This window comes from Rhopilema esculentum, chromosome 12, assembly GCF_057945365.1.
Source record: "Rhopilema esculentum isolate cy_ngs chromosome 12, ASM5794536v1, whole genome shotgun sequence".
Classification (NCBI taxonomy): domain Eukaryota; kingdom Metazoa; phylum Cnidaria; class Scyphozoa; order Rhizostomeae; family Rhizostomatidae; genus Rhopilema; species Rhopilema esculentum.
The window spans coordinates 8909719-8929953 of NC_142826.1; the positions used below are offsets into that span (position 1 = coordinate 8909719).

A 20235-nucleotide genomic window follows, 5' to 3' on the forward strand; every position below is an offset into this window, starting at 1 on the left:
ATGAACGGACGAACGACTAAATAACTAGTTCATAGTAACTAGGTCGTTTTACATATACTGTAATGTGTACGTTTTTTTACAAGAAACTCAACTTTCAGATCACGGAAAAAGTGAAGAAACTCCAGTACTGGGAAATATAACTTAAGAATCTATTTGTATTGACAAAGGAAATCCTTCACACATTTTTACTTAATTTTCACTTGTTTCTTGTATCATATTTCTCGAAAGGTACTTTAGTACTTGAGTAAGGTCTAAACATTGGAATAGCTTCAAAAACCTCGCTTTGGAAGTTTCACAGGGGCCGACTTAAAATTTGAAGATGGCCATGGAACTTTTAAAGCATTGATTTACACGCTGACGATGGATCTTAGAATGGATTCGAAATTTTCTAACTACTAAAATTATGGCTTAGCCATTCATTTAACACTTGGATTTGTCAAATGGATTTGTCTTATTGTCTAAAGTACACTTGCAAATGAAATCGTCTTAATTATACTGTTATATTCTTGTCATATTCTTGGACTTTCATCTTTGAAATGGACTAATAGAAAATATATGCTGAAAATGCAGTTACAGCATGATTCTGTGGTCCTCGTGCTTGCCCTCCAACTTTAAGAAACTCGTACGAAATTCTGAAAACTCAAAATTTTAAGCAACTTCTAGTCTTGGCCAAATTCTTACTTTCTTATAAAAATATACGTGTTTGTCAAAACTGAAACTCTACAATTCTGGTTTTGCCCGAATACATTGTGAAATGTGAAAGTCTTTGCAAAAATTTGCCCGACTGATATTCGCTTGTGTTCAACTGGGGAGGCCGATGCCCCCAGCTCTCCTGACTCCTACGCCTATGTCTCGCCACATAATATGGGAAAATCGTCGAGAACCTAAAAATACATATAATCGAATCTTAAGCTTATCGCTCTTAACCGTAACTCCAAATATCTCTGTAGAATAACACGCCCGAAATATAACATAAACAAGAACTAATTGAAATACTACATAGTTAAGTATTTACATAATATTAGTGAAATAAAATGAGCTGAATAATGTTACCAAATATCCCTAAAGAAAGAACTAATAAATCGAAAGGTGCAATTAGATAACAAAAGGAATCAAAAAAATCGACTGTGGCAAAGGTGATAAATTATTATGTATACAAATAAAAAATAAACGAAGTCCAAACTAGCACACGAAATTTATATTGGGGGGCTGCCCATTGTATCCCTTCTCATTTAGTACACTGTTATAAGGGAAATATACTACAGTCTGACAATTATTAGGGGTCCCCCCCCCCCCCAAGCCAGCCAGGTTTCATTTCACAGACTTCTGACGCGGGCTAGAGGCTAGGGGTACTGTGTTTATGATATGGTCTCGGTTCAATGTAGACTTTAATTCAATTCATCCAGCTTATACAAATAACTGGCTGCCATTTTGGTTGAAGATTTGGCTGAAGTTGGATACCAATCCAACTTGGCTGGAGATTTTTCAGTAAAAAGCATATCAAACCAGCCTGAGCTTGGACTAACGTGCTAAAATTTCTTTGAAAGTCATGGAAAATTCGAGCAATAAATCAAATATTGTAAGAAAAGACCCATGGGCGCGATTTGAGGCTTGGAGATATCACCCAGAGTTGATGCCAAGAGCGCACTTGAGGCGAATGTTTCCTGGCCTAGGAATTGGTTTTGGCGCATTTTTGGTAGCTATCGCTATCGAAAAAATGTTTTTCGATGATGGACATGATAAACATTAAGAAAAATTAAGTGAATATCGTAATTTTTGGAATATGGTTAAAGGAAGAAAGCTTGGAAATTTTATTGACTATTGTTTGCAAATCCAGTTCAGCTTCAAGAATTAAAGAGAAATCTGACTTCAAGAGATCGTGACTGTGATAAATGCAAAAGCATTTTTACAGAAGTGTGATGCTGTCAACAAGACTTGTGGTATATTTAGGTTTCATCATTTGTGTACTGTTAAGAAGCTTGTGAAATTCATATATATACGCAATGCTTGCTATATTTTCTTTCTCTCAGATTTTATTTCTAAACACCACAAGACAGAACCAGTTTTTCATGATGCATATTTTCTGATGGATCTAAATTTCTTAACAAAAAGGAGGCAATTTCATTGTTTCATCTTTCATTGCGGTGTAGGAACCTAATTTCTGTAAAATAATGATTTTGTTGTCTTGTATGAACTGGTAAATTTTTAAGTTACTTAAAATCAGTAGAAATTGAAACTTGGTTGCACTTAGAATGATATTTTATTCTTTAGGTTTTCAGTAGAACAGCCATTACTCTGCACTAATACATTGAAACAATATGATTGATTTACTCATAATTGTTAGCAGTAGACCTACTCTTCTGTGAATATCATTGAATCCAAATTGGGGAAACTTTATTTAACTGATTTTGAATGTTGTTGATTTAGATTTTTAAGAAGGCTTTGAATTTCAAAACATATTTTCTTCAACAATAAATTGTGGTGAGACCCAGTTTGACCAGAGTTGATTTGGATGAAGCACACCTATTGTTGTACATGCTGCCAATGCTTGTTTATTGCAACCCATGCTGCTAGTTATCCAGAGTAACCACTTCTACCCTACTGTTCAGTCTTAAGTTCATGACCAATTGCAAGCATAGTCTAAGCCTCCTGTTACACCTCTCCTTCTCTTTTCTTTTTCTTATATGTTTTTCTTAATTTTTTCTTAGTATAACTCATTTTACTGCATGGTGAAGAAGCAAGCACTACTTTTGAGTTGCTATTCAAAATATTTCAAAGTATATATATCAGAGTGCTTAATTTGGTATTTTCCATGCTTATAGGAACAAAGTAAGAGGTGTGTTATAGCCCAAGCTAGCATGAAAATGCAGTTTGTTTGGCATTTAAAGATTTTTGCAGGATTATTACAGTAACTCCTACTGTGATTTCGGCTGACTAGCTGGTGTTGGTTACAGATATTTTGATTTTAAAATAATGGTTCCTGCTATTGATGTAAAAAACAAACATAGAACAGCTAATATTTTCATATTTCAACTCTGGTTCATAAAGTTTTAGTAAATGGAATTTGTGATGCTACCATATTAATTTTCAATAAATGTGTCAACCATGTTTTCCTTAAATTTTCCTGTGTAAATTCCTACATTAGAGATTTAGGCTTTTGGTATTTATACATAAAATCAGTAATTGACCTTGTCAAGTTAAAACCTAAGGCTGTGTCCACTTTGCACAATATCGTGAAGGCATCAAAATTCAGGTGTCAACCCACCTTGTTAAGAATTTTCTTTGAACTTTTACAGGTTTTTTAATGTTGAAATACAATTCTCCAGGAAGGTTGTTTATCCATTTAATTTATATTTTATAAGCCCTTTGATTATCAGAAAATCATGAAATTTTTTGAGTGCAAACCGTGTGAATGCATTATTTCTGTGACATCTGCCCAGTAACTAGTAGCAAAATCCTGGATACAGTGTTTAGGGTATCCCTTTTACAATTCAGAAAAAGGAATGTTCACTTAGTAAAGAGTTTTAACTCCTTGAGAAACTGATTTTTGCTATTTAATATTTCTGCGGTCTGAACACTGCATGGGATTAGTATAACAAAATATGCACACCTGTCAAGGTGCCAGGAAAAGATTGAGGAATGTAAACACAGCCTTAGCAGGACCATAGAAAACAGGAACTAAACTAGATGAAAACCCAATCTTACAGATATCACATCATTTATACAAATTTACATTTTTACATGTTTTCACGTCATAATAAAATGCATTTATAACCTTAGAAATAAAATCCTAAAATGCTTTAAAGTAAAATGGAGACTAAAAAAGATCACTAAAAATGATATTAAAAAGAATTAACTTAAAAATAAAAGTTTTATAAATTTTTTAGAAAAGCATTAACAGGGTAGGCCACCTTCTAAAACTGATGATAACAAAGTTTTGTCTTGTAGTGCGTGGTCAACATCTGCTTCTTGTAACCTCAGTGAAACCTTGAAATTAAAAATCCAAAACTTAAACACAAAGCCAAAAATAACATGAGCTTGGTTTCCACTATGAGTTAACAAGATATAATCTGAGTTAAATTTAAAGTCAACTCATAGTCTAAATTCAAGTTACTTTGATATAATTTGAAAAAGCATGAGATAACGCAAGCTAATGCAAAATTAACCCATGTACCGATTCGGTTTCTACTTGAGATAGAATTAAGTATGGAAATACCAGAAATCACATTTAATTTTAATCTTGCAGCTATGGTGGGCGTCTTCCAAGAACAACTTATTTAACTTTTGCTTTTGAGAATACGTAGAAGGAAAATATTTTTTGCTAGAAGTGTCGTTTGCGATCTGGGCCAAGGTTTACCGTACGGAAAATCTACCAACAAGATAAGTGTTTGGTGAATACAACCATTTGGAACAGGAACTTCGAAATGAGAACATGTTTCTCTTATTTCACAATTGATTTCTCAGTGGAATTGTGTTAGAACCTCAGTGTAAATGGTAGCACATTTCCCTCCCTCGCATTGGCTTCTTTTGATAGGATGTTATCTCAAGTTAACTCATGAGTTTGAAATCAAAAAATTTTGTTTCCAAGCTCATGAGATAACGTGAGTTAACATGAGTTAATTTGCATGAGATAATTTTTAATGAGCATTTCCACTATGAGATAATTTTTAAACCATGTCAGATCACAAAATGATCTCAAATTAACTCATAGAAAACCAAGCTTTACAGACATTGCCAATAAGATTCACAATTTGTCACCATTCAAATGTTTTCCCTTCCCTTGTAAAATATGGACAAGATAGTTTAAGATTTAGTATGAATAATTTCTTCTGTAAAAACAATTATTTTCATTCACATGAAACATGAAATTCACCTTAGTAGCTGTCATATTTTTTCCTCGCTTTAAAGAAATGATCCCTCTTGCATCTGCAAGTTCACAAAGTGAAACAAACTCTTCTTGGACAACAGAACTTAACTGCCTCTTTTGACAAATTAAGCTGTATGTTGAATGCAACTGCAAAGAAAGAAATAATGACATTAACATTCTCTTTCAAACTCCATGCTTCAATTCCAGATTTATTGCAATCTGGTAAAATTCAATGTTAAGATATCCAGATACTCATTAGCAACCCACCTACAAATTTTTATGATACATTTTACCAAATTATATCATACCTTACTGACTATCAACACTGGTTGCTGTAATAAGATGTTAATGCCTTGAAACCAGCCAATAATTGAAAATAGTCTTAGGTTCAAAGAATGCAAAGCAAGTTGGAAATGTTCTTTATTTGGTTTGGTGGCACTGTTAATATTTCTTAGGTTAGAAAAGGCATGTAGTATGGAGAGATAAATTATATATCATACCTTTGGAAGAGTAACTTCTTTGCATTTTCCATTTTTGAGCAGTAGTAGTAGTGTGCAAATCAACACTTTTTGCTGCAAAGGTAGGGATTCTTTACTTGAAGTACTACTTGAGAAACCTGAACCATAGACCTCAGAAACAACTCTGGCTACATGAGAAAGAGTAACTTTTTGTTGAACTGGACTTTTTGCTGTAGAGACTTTTGATGGGCTATTTGTGACAGCCTTTAGAACTTGCTGTTTTCTTGATTCAATTTCAACCAGCTCCACTGAACGCCTGTTGAAAGGAATGTTAATTAGAGGTGTTTGCCCATAGATTAGGTAAAAATATGATACATGTTACATCAGATACACCTGAAAGTCAAACTAATTTAATGTGAATGTAAAATCATTATACTACAGTAATTAAACTTTGCCATGATAACAAGAAAAATCTAAGGGACATTACACAACAGTTGACAACAGTTATCATAATATATTTTATATTGGTAAAAAGATACTTAATTTATATTCAAAGGATGTTCTTCAAACAACTTAGTAAATTTTTTTAGAAAGAAGGTTAGTGTATTGATAATTAAGTTTATGAATTTGTATGTGAGTCTTTATTTCTGCAAAATTGTTGAATAAATTATGAAACTGGAAATACTGCTTCCATTAAACACTGATATTATACCTCATTATATCTAAAGCTTTTCTCATGTCACCAGCAACAGCAGAAACTTTTCTTGCACAGAACTGAATTGTATTTTTGTCAACCAGCCCATCATTTACCTAGGCAAAGAAAATTAACACACTTAGTCAACTTTAAATTAAAAAATGCCATAGAAAGTTCTCTGGATGCTCAATCCAGGATTTTGATGCATAATTTAGATAAAAAACATATAAACTGAGTGAATATGTTATTGATGAAATGATAGGTGTTACATTCTTTCCTTTATCGTTCTACAATAATTGGCAAACCATAACATTACTAACCAAATATCATATAATAATTAATGTTAGATAGAATTCTTTATGGGCATTAACACTTTATTAACATGTCTTTATGACATTTCCAACATAACCCGTCCTATATGACAAGAAAATATTTTAAAAACAAAAAAAAAGCAAACTTACATCTTTCAACCTTTCATGTAATATCTCAATTATTTGGTCCTTGTTGTATGGTGGAAATTGCAACAGTTCAGGTCGGCCTAAAAATGATATTAGATCAAAGTAATGAATACTCTGAAAGGTGGAGACTATGAAACATCAAAAAATAAACACCCAAGTATCAATATGTTAAAGGTTTTAGTATCAATAAACTTACAACTTGTTCTTGATTGCAGCCTCGGCAAAATTCTGTCAGTGAGATCCAAAGCATTAGCAATGCCTGTAAATAAAAAAGAATAAAGAAAAAGTCAGTTAAGGATCCTTTGACAAAATTTTCTCAATTTCAAAAATACACAACATGAACTTGACAATTTTCTACATAAATAATGCATCAATCCTCTTATAATTTCATGTTTGGAAATCATACAATTCTAGCAAAATAACATGCCAGGAGTAGGCAGAGTTAAATAGGCAGATTGCTGAATTCTGTGAATCTTGCAATGATAATAGTAAGAAACAGTGGGCAGAAACAAGACAAAATTGAGAGGAGTTGAATAAATTAATGGAAGAGCATTTATAAATTATGCCTACTTACCAACTAGTACTAATCTAGAGTTTGGTAAAGATGGCCACTCAAATAGCTGGTAGAGAATTTCTTGATTTTTGGACTCAAGTTGATCAATTTCATCAAGAATAAGAACTCTAGAAGATCAAAAATGAACATTGAAAGTTAACATATATAACAACTGCCTCATAAAGTAAAGAGGCATTAATACATCATGATTAACGAAAACATTTTTCTTTTTATATCGAAAGAGATTTGTCATTTATACACATACATTAGTATAAAAAAAGTGTGAGAATACCATAAACTTACATTTTTGAGCCTGATTTCTGGAAGAACTTTTCAAGGTATTTCTCACTTTCCCTGCATTTCACTTTTCCTGAATCACAAGAAACCTCTGTGGCAATTTTCTGATAAACATTGGTTGACTGATTTAGTGACATGCAATTAATCCAAACCTCTTTGAAAACCATTTTCTTTTCCTAAAAAATAAGCATAGCATAACTCTAAAATAGATAGTAAATTGGAAATTCTTTAATTTTTCAATTAGTGAGAAAAGGAATAATAAAATTATGTCAACTTAATTTAAATATAAACACAGGAAACTTATTAAATGCTGTCAAACCTAACAAAAACAGTTTAATTTTTGCCTTCTCAGCTAGGAATCTGAAATCAATGTCACTTATTTTGTCAAATATATGAGAATGGTTCAGTGGTTAGTGTCAAAGACTACATATTCAAAGGATTCAAGTCCCTGCCATGAAAAAAATTGTAGCAGGAGAGTCACCAGCTCTCTGTAAATGCAGGAAAGTTCATTACAAAGGGTGTCTAAATTGGAGAAAAGGACTAGGATACTAAGAGATAGGCATAGCTCAGAGACCTGAAAACTACCTTCAGAAACTAGTAGTAACATATAGAAACTTATGAATTATTCATATAAAAGGAACATACCCTCATTGTTTTTAATGCTTTGGTCAGGCTAACAGTTTTCCCTGTACCTGGAGCACCTGACACATAAAGACTACCAGATGATTTCCCTTGTAGCTTTTTCTCCATGAAATTACAAATTGCATTCATTTCTCCTTCTCTACAAAGCATTTTATCTGGCAAGGATGCATGTAGCTTCTGTCGGATCATTCCATACTGTTTACCTTAAAAATGAAACAAGTCAACTGTTATAAAGCTTATTCTGAAATTCAACAAGGAAATGAACTTTAAAAACATTTCTTTCTTAAATTAAAGCTTGGATAAAAAATTGTAAGAATTCAAATAAAGTTAACAATGTCATCAACAACTAAAGTTGTGTATTAATGTCATCAACGACTAAACTTGTAGATTCCATATTTTTTTACAAAGAAAATTACTTTTGATTTTAAAGTATTACTTGACATCAAAAACTGTATAACACCTACAACAGTCAGAATCAACTTCACAGGTAGTAATAACAAGTTGTGATTCAAATGTTCTAAAAAATTTATTTTACTCACCATCTTGTTTACTGAGTGTCAACCTGCACTTGCTCTCTTTTCGATTTTCGTCACTCTGAGGAACTGTACGCAGTTCGCATTTTTTCTGCTTTGAAGGTGAGCCAAGATTTGTTGCTGCCTTATTTTCTTTAGGCAGAGGTGAATTTTCTTTATTCAGACCTACAATGAAAGGAAGAATCACAACAATCGTCTTCAAAGCACAGCCAGTGATGCAGCCATGGGAGCTTGGGTGTCACCAGGGACCCCTTGTGTAAGCACCTAGCAACCTAGGAGCATGGCAAGCAGCAGGGGAAATCAGTTCAAAGAAAATCAGTTTTCTCAGAAACAGTCTATGCAGAAAATACTGCAAACTAAACTTGGCGGACATAATTTACTAAACCCCATCTCAATACATTTGTTTACAATTTGTATTACAACAGAATTTTTCGATAGGCCTACTTTTTACTTACATTCATCTTCGCAAAACAGACGTTTCCTTGGAGAAATGGGTCCTTTACGCTGCACTGTCACACCCTCCTTCTGTGAAATTCCAAGCGGACTAAACCGATCTTTGATTTCAACATTTTCTGAAATGTCTGTTAGCTGGACAGAAACCGGTGAGCAGAGACTCTGTCCTCTCTTGCCAAGTGATCGAGCATTGGCTCGATTCTCGCTACGACATTCAGCTTGTTTCAAATTTTCGATGTCATTGATTTTTGCTGGAACACTCCTCCTACTCTTTCTGGTTCTGAACCCGATCTTAGTTTGGTTTTCACTGTTTCTTGTTGTTACAGGCATGGCTTTCAACGCAGATGTGCTTCTAATGCTTCTTTCTACATGCGACCAGCTACTTTATTTCCCGCCAGTTTACTAACCCACAAAAGATTTGGCGCGATTTGCAAAAACCGCTGGCCGAAGAGTAGGTTTTGACTGACAGGGAATCTCGAGTCCGTAATTTCTACTCCTTCGCAGTACATTTTTGGCATACTGTGTACTGAAGTGACATGTTACCTTGAGAAGCGAGATTAAAAAGATAAACAATATTAAACCTTTTTGACTTTCAAACATAAAAATCTCTTTATAAAAATCTAAAACAATTGTTGTGTTTCTCTAGACCAGTCATATGGAGAAGAAAAATGAAAAATAGTGCCTCAAGGTTTTATCAAACTTCGCCCTCTACGTAATTTGACTTGAAGAATTGAAAAGAAACATACGGCAACGAGAAACTGATGACAAATTCGCGATTTCTTTTCCTTTTAAATGATACACTCTCTTGAATAAAATATTTATCTGACTTTCTTTTTTCTAAATCTCGTTCATAGAGTAAAAAAAATTATTACGGATTCCTTCATATTTTTGCAGAATGCTATACTGTACCTTCTTCTTCTCCTGTAACAGTGTGTACATTTTAGGTTACGTCACTAATTAACAGGACACTCTTAAATAAGAGGGCAACACAGTCAACTCACTCATATACAAAGGTCAATCGATTAATATCATCCATGTCAAAATTCAAGAGTTGCTATATCTTGTTTTCCTTCTTTATCTTCTGAACACAGAACTGTGGAACTGTGGTAAACGGATCAAATTTCCCGAAATTTCAGTGAATTAAGGGTATGAATGCTTATACCTCGTAATATCTGGTTCCGAGCCTTGAAATTGTTGGTTTGTTAAATAGACAATTCACATCACAAGAATCCAATATGAAGAACTTTGAAACCGGCCAGTTTCTTTGCCTGGAAAGTTCGTTATTACAAGGTAAGAGTATCACTTGCTCTCGCGATACCAAAGTATTTAAACAATTTGTTCTTTGACATGAGTTTTAATTTTTTACATTCAAATCTAAGTATAACATAACAAACATAACAAAAAAATGTTCATCTGATCCAAAGAATAGCATACCGCATTTAGGCATTTATTCCATAATTATTACTTTTTATCAAGCATTTATTCAAGACCGATGTTTTTATTTGGACAAAATTGATTTTTTTCGAGATTACATGTTTACTTTTTTAAGATAATTCGCTGAAATAGTAAATGATTTACTTTTCTCGGTTTGAAATCTTCCTGCTGATTCCGCTAACTGTCCTTGATTATTTTCAAATTTTAGACAACAGCGATGATTGTTTGGTATGATTCAAATTTTCTGCTGGACATCGATTTTTTTTACGAATATACTGACACCAGACTTGAAGACATGAATCAACTCGTATTCGTTTTATAGTCATTCCAACCTAGGGAAACTTCCCCTGAGTTCATTCGAGACCAGCATTAATTCGAGTAAATACGACAAGTAGGTATTTAAAGGCTTTAATTATTAAACATTTCCATTAGGCTTTGCAACACTACATGAAGTTTTCGTATGCTTATGACGAATAAACTACCCAATGATACAAGGTTTCACAACAAAAAAGAGGACGAGGGGATGCTTGATTGTTGCTAGAGTCTTTCATAGTTACGCGTAATAAATAAACGTAGGGCTGGTCCTTCTTTCATTCATTTGAATGTCTGATTTTCATTTGATTGTCTTTTTTCATCCACTTGCTTAACATGGTGAAATTTGCCCAGCGCACTACCTCAGAAACAATTAATCTTATACCATACGATTAAGACACATCTGGGTATGGAAGTGATTGGCTTCGGAAATGTTCGTATTCTTATTGTGTAGTGTATAGATAATCCTGTTCTGGTGAGTTATGGACTGATAAGAGGTTCTTTTTCGTGCGGAAGATTATATTTCTTTCTGATTTGTTCTGATCTTGATTCTTCGTCATCTTCTTCATCTCCACCAACAAAATAAACCTTCTTCCCTTTTCGTCTCTCAAACAGTTCCGGTTTCTCAAATAATTGAACTTTGAGCATTTTCTTCCGGTAGTAACAGAATCGCAAGCAGAAATAGAAGACGACCATGCAAAGCAGAATCATCAATAGCGGGAAAAGTATTATGAAAATGGCCAGCTGGACATCACATTCTTTGTAGTACCACATATTAGCAGGACAGTTATGTGGGATATAGCCAAAGAAAGGGTAGATGTGACATGATTTCGTCTTTTCACACCAGAAGCATTTCCCTCTTTTTGTGCATGAGCTACAGCTTTTCATCGCAGAGCACATCTCTGGGTCGCCTAAAATATCGAATGTTCCATCAAAATCAATCCAAATGACGTAAAAAACAAGGGGGTTGGAGGGTCACGAGTAGTAAAATTTACCGACGGAGACATAAATGAAGAGAAATTTAAGTGCCATTTCACCTACCGATAGACTATTTTACCGACAAACCAGGGAATTTATGCACCAACTTCAAATTTACCGACAAACTGATTTGGGGTGTCACACCCCCTACAGCCCCTGTTAGCTACGCCCCTGCAAGCAACATTCGACTAAATAAACACCACTGCAACAAAGTACGATCTGTAGGTTTGTCTTATGTCATATTGCCCAATCTTAACCATAACACCTCTAATACTCACTAATGAATACCAATAATTAGAAATTGTGCTAGTTTAGCGACTAACATAGAACGACTGATGGTTGCAAAAACGAATAGAGCTTCTGCTTCCAGTAAAATTTGTTTACGCTTTGATACGCTCAGTATGTCACTTTTGGCATTCAGTTTTGTCTGCAATATTCGAGATCTTTCTTACAGAGGCTTTTTAGTTTAGAACTTAGCATCAAAATATTTCTGGCTAATGAAATTACACTTAATGGTTTACAAAGAAAAGTTAGATGAAATCCAGACATCATAGTCTGATTACTGTATCCACTGCTCAAATGAATAGTAATCCCAGACTTTTTGTCAAATGACCAAAACAAACGTCAAGACAACGATGTTATGACAGGAGATAAAGATCTAATTTCTAAAAACATACTAAGCCGTCCTTCACAATAATCAGTTTTGAAAATAGAAAACGTAATATGCTATGTTTTAATCCGTTAAGAGTTTCTTGAATTTCGACGTTTTGTCTGAAATGGTTAGTGGACTGACAAAACTGTAACCAAGTGAAATCAGCGGTAGGAGTTTAAAATCAAATCATAAAAAGGTTCAAATCTTGATCAGCTTAGAGCATATGCCAAGTCTCGTGGCTTCTTACGTCACTGAATCAACCACAAACTAGAAAATGTTGGAAAACTTTCATGATGTTGAAAATTTAGGCTTTTTAGTGGCTGAAAATCAAAGCATCACGAAAACTACAACAATATCAACAAACTCAGACGTCAAACAATTCAGCTATGTTTTGGGCAATGTTGTTTACGCCTCATGGTACTAATGTAAAATCAGTCCCAAAAATAGTACTTGTTTTGAAAAGTCTTTGTATTGAATTCGACATTCCAGTGCCAAGGATAAATTTTGATTGGGATATTGCCAGTAATAATGTAAAAATGAGAGCTTTTAGTAAGACAGTTTTTTTATTCACTTTATAGTTTGCAGGTAGGTGCAGACTGTAACCAATAAATTGCATGAAAAAAACACAACAGTGGCTTAATCAAAACTCTAAGTTAAATAGCGGATAAACAGCCGATACCACAACAGGTTGGTTATAAAAAGCTCCTGTTTCAGATTATTATTCTAACTGCACAACTATCAACCTTACATCAATCAAAAGTTACCTTGAATGACAATTATTTGGTTAATAAATTTTTTGAATGATTGCTGATTCTGGTTCAATACTGTCAATTAAATACCAAATGGCAAAATCTTTTGCACCATTTTCACAACATTTCAAAACCTTTCTCTCAAAATCAGTGAAGGAGTTTAACTATTCAAAATGGCGTTGTTGAAAATCCGTTCCGAGGACCTAGATCCATAATCTCAAATAAAATAAAATAAATAAAATAAATAAAATAAATAAAATAAAATAAAATAAAATAAATAAAATAAAATAAAATAAAATAAAATAAAATAAAATAAAATAAAATAAAATAAAATAAAATAAAATAAAATAAAATAAAATCAAATCAAATCAAATCAAATCAAATCAAATCAAATCAAAATCATGGAGATGAAGCTCTTGTGGCAGAATATGAAATGCCCCAAAATCTCTTCTCATTTTGCAAAATCTCTCTCTTACCCAGAACTTGTGCTTTCTTTTGCCCAGACAATATTTTACTAAATTCAGCAGGGCTTGTTAGCTTGCAACAATTTTGTTCTCCTCTACTCCTTCTTTTTTCTAATTTTTCCAACAAAGAAAACTTTGGAAAACACATTAGACTAGGAACGCTTTGAATTGCTGCAGCACCAGCGATCCTCCCGAACATATGGAAAACAGGCTTAACATTTGCTATATCAGTACTACTTAACTGATTTTCACCTGCCAGTCACCTAACCTTGTCAGCCCAGACTAAACAAAATCTGTAACAAATCTGGAAGAGAACAGTTGGCGAAAACAGCAGGTTTGGAAGCTATTTCTTGTACACACTGAAAGAATTTGATTCACAAAACATAGCCAAGTTTCAACAAAGCAAGAGGTTAGATGGCATTTAATGGCAACAAAAGCTATTCAGGTGATACATCTTCCTTATTGGCTTATTTCTACCTCTGGGCTGAGCTTTGTAACTAATTATTCTTCATCAGCCCATGATTCCTGAACAGTTTTCAGTTTCAGTTTTCATTGACAAATATACATTTCAATACGATTACTAACATTACCTATATTAAAATAAATAAGACAATGATACATACTACACAACAACAAGATACATGGACATACACTGAATAAATTCACGTAACAGGAAAACACCGCAAGACATTATGTATTTAGATATATTAGTCTAAGGAGGAGCTCTCTAACAGATAAACTAATCGAGAGAGAGCCCCCTATCTAAAAAAGAAAAACATAAATTTTGTGCTAAAACAGAAGAAAAAACCAGAATAGCCCTAATGGAACAAATTTACTTTTGATTGAGTTAGGAATTGAACACATCACTGATAAATGGCGACTGTTATTTTGTGAAATGAAATTCTATTAAAATACATCTTCAAATGACTACTTACTTTGTTGATCTAGGTCAGCATTTCTTTTATCCCCTGCACAATACCGAAAGTCTTCTTTGTTCCTTCCAACACATTCATCTAATATGTTACACCATGAGCAATCCTTGTCACTGTTACATTCATCTTCTTGCTCAAACAATTCACAGTATCTCCCAGCTTTGGTAGTCCGTGATGGTATAACTGTTGCATTTGTAGCTGGAATAATTTTCATTTTGGTTGTCCTTGACTCTATGGCTGTAGTGTGGTCATGCGTTTTTGGCACTGCTGATGTTGTTACCGCTTTCTGCCTTTCATGAAATACCTTCTCCTATAAAAACACCAAAATGTTGTTCCCAACCTTGTAATATCATGAAAGGACAGCATGATAGAGAATAAAAGGGGTAATCACATAAAAGTTGTTTCATAATTCCCATACAATCTTTTTACTTGGATTTCTTCTTACAGCAAGCTACTCAAATATTTATTTATAAACAAAAGAAAATCTTCAAGAAATTCATTCTCACAGCTCAAAAGTTTGTTGCTTTTGGGAATATGAAAATTTATAAAGGTTTGATCAATATTCTCAATAAGAGATTAAACAAAGGAATAAAGCATTATATCAAAATAATTATTGTCTAAAATCTAGGAAATGCCACAAAATATCTTTCTTGGTAAAGCTTATAATTTTATCCAAAGTTTCTCATTACTTTGGTTGTAATTTGATGAACCTTAGCCAACTTACCACTTTGTTTTGTGTAGTGTTTGTACCCTTCACTTTTGAAACCATGTTAAATAAAGACTCTAGGTCACCTGCAGAAGATGATGTGTGTTTCACTGAAGTCAACTTTTGACTTTGACTGCTTTCTTCTCCATTTCCTTCAATTTCAAGTTCTCCATTTGCATTAAAGACTTTGTTTTGTTGATGCATCGGTTTCTCTTCCTCCACCTTCTGGTTCTTTGTTTTTTCCCCTTTTAGAAAAGCCAGCATCTTTAAGAGTTTTAAGAGTCTGGAAAGTTTAGCTTTGTTTGTTGTACTCTTGGTTGGAGGCACTTCATTTCCATTTTCACCTAAGGACAGATCAATAACTTTATTGATCATTGATTATTGATATCTTGAAATAATTTTGATTTGCCAAGCTACTTATTAAGTAAGTAAACAGCTCTAGCAGAACATCGACTTCATGTTGGCCATGTTTAGTTGATTTTTCAAATTTGGACATCACAGGTTTTCTTTCAAAGGCTTAAATGTTTTGATTTTCTCTAATAATACTCAACATGGGAGGCAACTAAATAATGCAACAAAGTACAACAAAGAGTAAAGCCTGCTTCCCCTAAAAGCAAAATTTATTTGCAAATTTCCAAAATTTTGAAAATCATCTTCAGCCCCAATTCCAAAAAAACTTAACACTACCTCTCTGAAGATTGTACCAAGTGGTTTTGCATTGACAAAAGAAGTACCTTGGACATAAGGGGGAATTGGACAACTTTGGCCCTGTAGGGAGCTTAATTGAAAAAATAAGTACTTTACATAAAACTGGCCATTTGTATCCTATACCAAAATCCTAGCACCTGCCCCCCCCCCCCTCTACTTGATTTCAAAGAAAAATTAAAAGCAACCTTGTGAACAGGGTTCCGTCAGAAAGGCACACAACTACATGTGCATGCCCTGGCACACGCCTACTGCTTTCTAGGAGAGTGAAATAGATCTCTATGGTGAAATAAGACATAACTTCTTTTATTTGAGAGCAAAATTCTTAATGATTGGTTTTGTGGGTTTTTGAGCATGTTTAGATGTTTATCTTTTTTTAGTATTATTACTTCATCCCACTTCAAAAAGGCTTGACACCTTGTCAGCATTGCAGATAAAATGAAATTTTTTGAAATTAATATAAAGTTTTTCAATCTAGTGGAATCCTGATATTATGAAACCCTGGAATATAAACTAACTTTTTTATCCCATATAAAAGTTTACAATAACAAATCACTAACTAACAAACTACTACACAACACTACAAAGACAATACCAGGAGGAACAAAATATCATGACTACCCTGGCTTTTAACATGGGTCTAAAACAAAACTACTTTTTTAATACATGAATGATTTTACAGAAAAAAATTTGAAAGAATTACAAGTAATGAGAAATTATGAAATTGCTGAAATTTTATTAAAACTTACACTGTTATTTTGGATTATTTATTCTCTGTATTCATTTATCATTATTTTTAATCATTTAATTGCTATCAGCAAAACATACATTTGCAAAGATTCACTTTCATGATGCTGAAAGTGGAGAAGGAATGCACGCTAAAGTTTACACCTAGTCTGCCCTTTTTTGTGTTTAGCATTGTAGATTCAAGTTCTTAGCCATTCATGGACAATATTCACGAAGATCTGAAGTCATTGCTCATGCTACAAGTCTCAAGACTTGCCAAACTTCTCCTGGTTATTCCTGCCACAAATGCCAAGAGTGAATGGTCTTTTTCAAAAACCATACCTTCATTCTTCAATAAGGCAAGGGTGACTCATGACACTAACAAAATCAATAGAATCAGCTTGTTCAAAACCACATACAAATTTATTGCAGGCTCAAAAGATGGAGGAAAAATTTTTGGAAAGTTTTCTATTAATGAATTTTGAGAAAAGAATTTTGAAGGTTGAATCGCATCATCTTTGAATCTTGATTTTATCACTTGATTGCTTTTTCAGTTAAGTTGACCGCCTTGGTTTTTATGCAGTTTTGTATTATGTTGTTTCTGTTTTATCTGTTTTACATTCTTTGTTGCACATCTTTGATAGATTTGAAGAAACTTTATCCATCATTAATTGAACCTGTTTTTTAAATGAATTTGATAATCATTTTGTTGTAAAATTGCTAGCAGTTTTGAGAGCATGCAGGGGCAAGGCCGGAGAAGGTATGATTGAAGAACAACAGATTAAGACTGCAGATGGGAACAAACAAGTCATCAAAGTAAGGACAGTGTTTCATTGAAATATTATGGCTTAACCCCCCCCCCCCCTACCCCCTCCTAAACTGTGGTGTAGTGGATTGATAATTGCTCCATTTAGCAAATCAAACAATTATATAAATTAAATAGGAGCTTTGTCATCAGGCTTAGATTCAGAAGTCTTACCAAAGTACTCTAATTCCTTTTGTTTAGATCTTTGCTTCTTCAATGCCGTCAAAAGTTCCAATATTTCTTCAGCCTTGGAACTTCCTTTATTGGCATTCGATGTTTCACAACTTTCGTACATTATTTTACCTGCACATTCAATATTTGCAATCCTTTTTCCGTAGTACCTTTTACAGGTTCCGTCACACCAATAACAAAAGGGATATGCTGCATGGCATGACTCGCAAGAGCTGCTTCCCATGGAACAGTCAACAGCTTCGTGGGTCTGTCTCTCATTTCCCAACACAATTTTTAAAAAAACGAAGGTGTTTATCAAAATAATAATTTTCATTGTTTTTCTTCTATTTCATGGGGAAAATTTGATAAAATTCGAATCCGATTCAAGAAAAGGCCCACAATAATCCAGTGTCTTTAACTGCTTGCTTTTAAGACTTGAAGAAATTGTAGCAAATCAAAATTGGTTATTCTTATTTCAAACGGATCAAGTTCAGATCGATTGGTAAACGGAGAGTTTCTTTATGTTGTTGTTGAAAGCAGATCCCGAGTTTCTTTAGGCCAAGGCATCCAAGGAATTTCACTCAGTATTTACTGACTTTATCCATTTCAGCCAGCCGAAGAACCATTAATAGTTAGAGACAAACTTCGAATCTTTTAACCAACACAAATGAATGAGTTATTCCACGAAATCCGACATTTGGCATTCATGTTATGGCCCTTCCGTCCACTACATTCTTGTGCATAATATGAGTGGGATGATTATTGTAAGATCACAGGGAGACTTTGTTTATCTGCACGGGGGAACCAGCTAAAAATGGCAGCGAGACTGGCAGCTGCGAAAAATTGTCATTGAACCCGACTTAGATGAAAACCTGTCAAGGTGTCAAAATACCTTCTACTTTTTAACGTTTTCTTTATCGAATTGTCTGATTAAAATTGATTGAGAGGAAATTTTCGGTCGTGTAAAGTTATTCTAAACAATAGGTGTTTTCATAATTCTAAAACCTCCCAAGCTACACCCCATTCCATAAGTGTCAGCCGCCTATGTTTGGTGGCTTGAATATATCTAAAGACACGATTTGTAATTTTGTATGCAATGCAATTGTAGACAGCCTGAAATCCGGAATACCAGTCCTAGTCTCAAGCTTTCTAGACTCCCTTCTGGTTCAGCCAATTTGCAATGATTACCGTTAAACCTTGAATTTCCCCCCTCTAGAAGCAGGGACGCCGGATCACATTTTGGAGGGGGGCTCTAGACAAATTGGCAGAGTTTTATCGTAGTCCCCCCCCCCAATAATTTTAATGCCACTACTTATTTAGGTTCTAATAAGCCCCCATGAGAACATAATCTAGAAAATAAACAATTTCATTTAGCAGCGAATGAAAAACTAAAACAACGAGACATTGACGAGGAGACTGCCAAAGAAAATGCAGTATATCAATATTTTTGACCAATAAATCTTTTCTGTGCTTTGATTTATTCTTTCATTTGAAGTCTTAGAAAGGGCTTTTAAGTAAAATTGCAAATCAAATGAATTTTAAATTCGTGTATAACCCACAAAACGAGATAATCCCAGAAAACTTTGAGATGATTTTTATAAGCCTCGCCCTTCGCATAAGACCCCTCGAATTAACCCCCACCTTAACTGCCTAAATAAACAAACCACTAAGGGGCTAATTCGAGGACTTACGTGCATTTTTAATGTATGTATTTCTATGGTTCAGAATTTGCTGTGAAACTGTTATCTGTTTCCAGTTGATCACATTGTATGCAGTTTGCAGTATGCAGTACAAAAACACACATCCTATGAACATTCAGGGATAAAATTGCAGTGTTATAAAATGATTTTCACGAAAAAGTACTTTTTTGCACCAAACTAAAAATAGGTAATACATCTTGATGCTTTTCGTCTTTGAGCAAAGATGAAAATCGAAGGAAATAATTTACGTCCAGCTTGATCATCTTGAGATACGTAGAAACAATTTCTCAAGCTCAACTTTCCTAATATTTCATAAAAATTCGGATTAAGTCCTCACCCCGTCATGTTTACTACCAATATCGAAAGTTTTGGACAAGTTGGTTGTTATTCTACGTAAGCCAAACAAAAGGCAGCTGCAGCGATCTTTGCTAAATAAAAATTTTCTTTATTGAATGCTTATATATTCTCTTTGAACCGTTTTCAGGGAGCCAGCTGTTCTTTTGTCTCCAGCTTATTTTCGATAATTTCAAATCAAAACAAAAGAACCTGATTATCAACAGTTTTATATTTGGAAACTTCTAAATCACCCGCGATCTACATGACGTCAGAAAAGAATCTGTACGTGAAAAAATTCATCTTGGTCTATGTATATTGTTTCTGATAACCACGCTGTTTTCAATACGAAAGTCACCAAGTTATCACATTGTAAGGAACCTTGCTGTCAGGAATTTCGCTCAGATCGAAATCTTGATATAGCTCGGGCTCTTTTTCGATATTGATTCGCGTTTGCACTTAAGGTAGGAATTTCGTTCTATCTTGTTCTCCCAGTTTTTATTACCTCTTCTTCGTATCGAGGCTCGAGTTGTCAACCCAGTAAAAGGAAGCAAGAACTGGGGAGATATAAGGAAGGAGACCAGTAGGGAAGGGTTAGTTTACCGTCTGAGGC

General features: G+C 34.0%; 2 protein-coding genes across 2 annotated transcripts; both read right to left on the bottom strand.

Moving 5' to 3' along the window:
• Positions 1–1497: 1497 nt before the first annotated feature.
• Positions 1498–10625, bottom strand: LOC135681794 (DNA replication factor CDC6). Its single transcript, XM_065196409.2, has 11 exons — positions 8958–10625; positions 8509–8667; positions 7973–8172; positions 7334–7503; positions 7052–7158; positions 6674–6736; positions 6481–6557; positions 6038–6135; positions 5368–5641; positions 4874–5014; positions 1498–3987 (listed from the first exon to the last, which is right to left on the bottom strand). Exons 1-11 carry the CDS (start codon positions 9283–9285, stop codon positions 3895–3897), a joined length of 1710 nt encoding a protein of 569 aa, XP_065052481.2. The 5' UTR covers positions 9286–10625; the 3' UTR covers positions 1498–3894.
• A 156-nt stretch (positions 10626–10781) lies between these two features.
• Positions 10782–18352, bottom strand: LOC135681795 (uncharacterized). The gene is made up of 4 exons (XM_065196411.2): positions 17593–18352; positions 15201–15526; positions 14480–14786; positions 10782–11612 (listed from the first exon to the last, which is right to left on the bottom strand). Exons 1-4 carry the CDS (start codon positions 17921–17923, stop codon positions 11182–11184), a joined length of 1395 nt encoding a protein of 464 aa, XP_065052483.2. The 5' UTR covers positions 17924–18352; the 3' UTR covers positions 10782–11181.
• Between the last annotated feature and the right edge of the window lie 1883 nt (positions 18353–20235).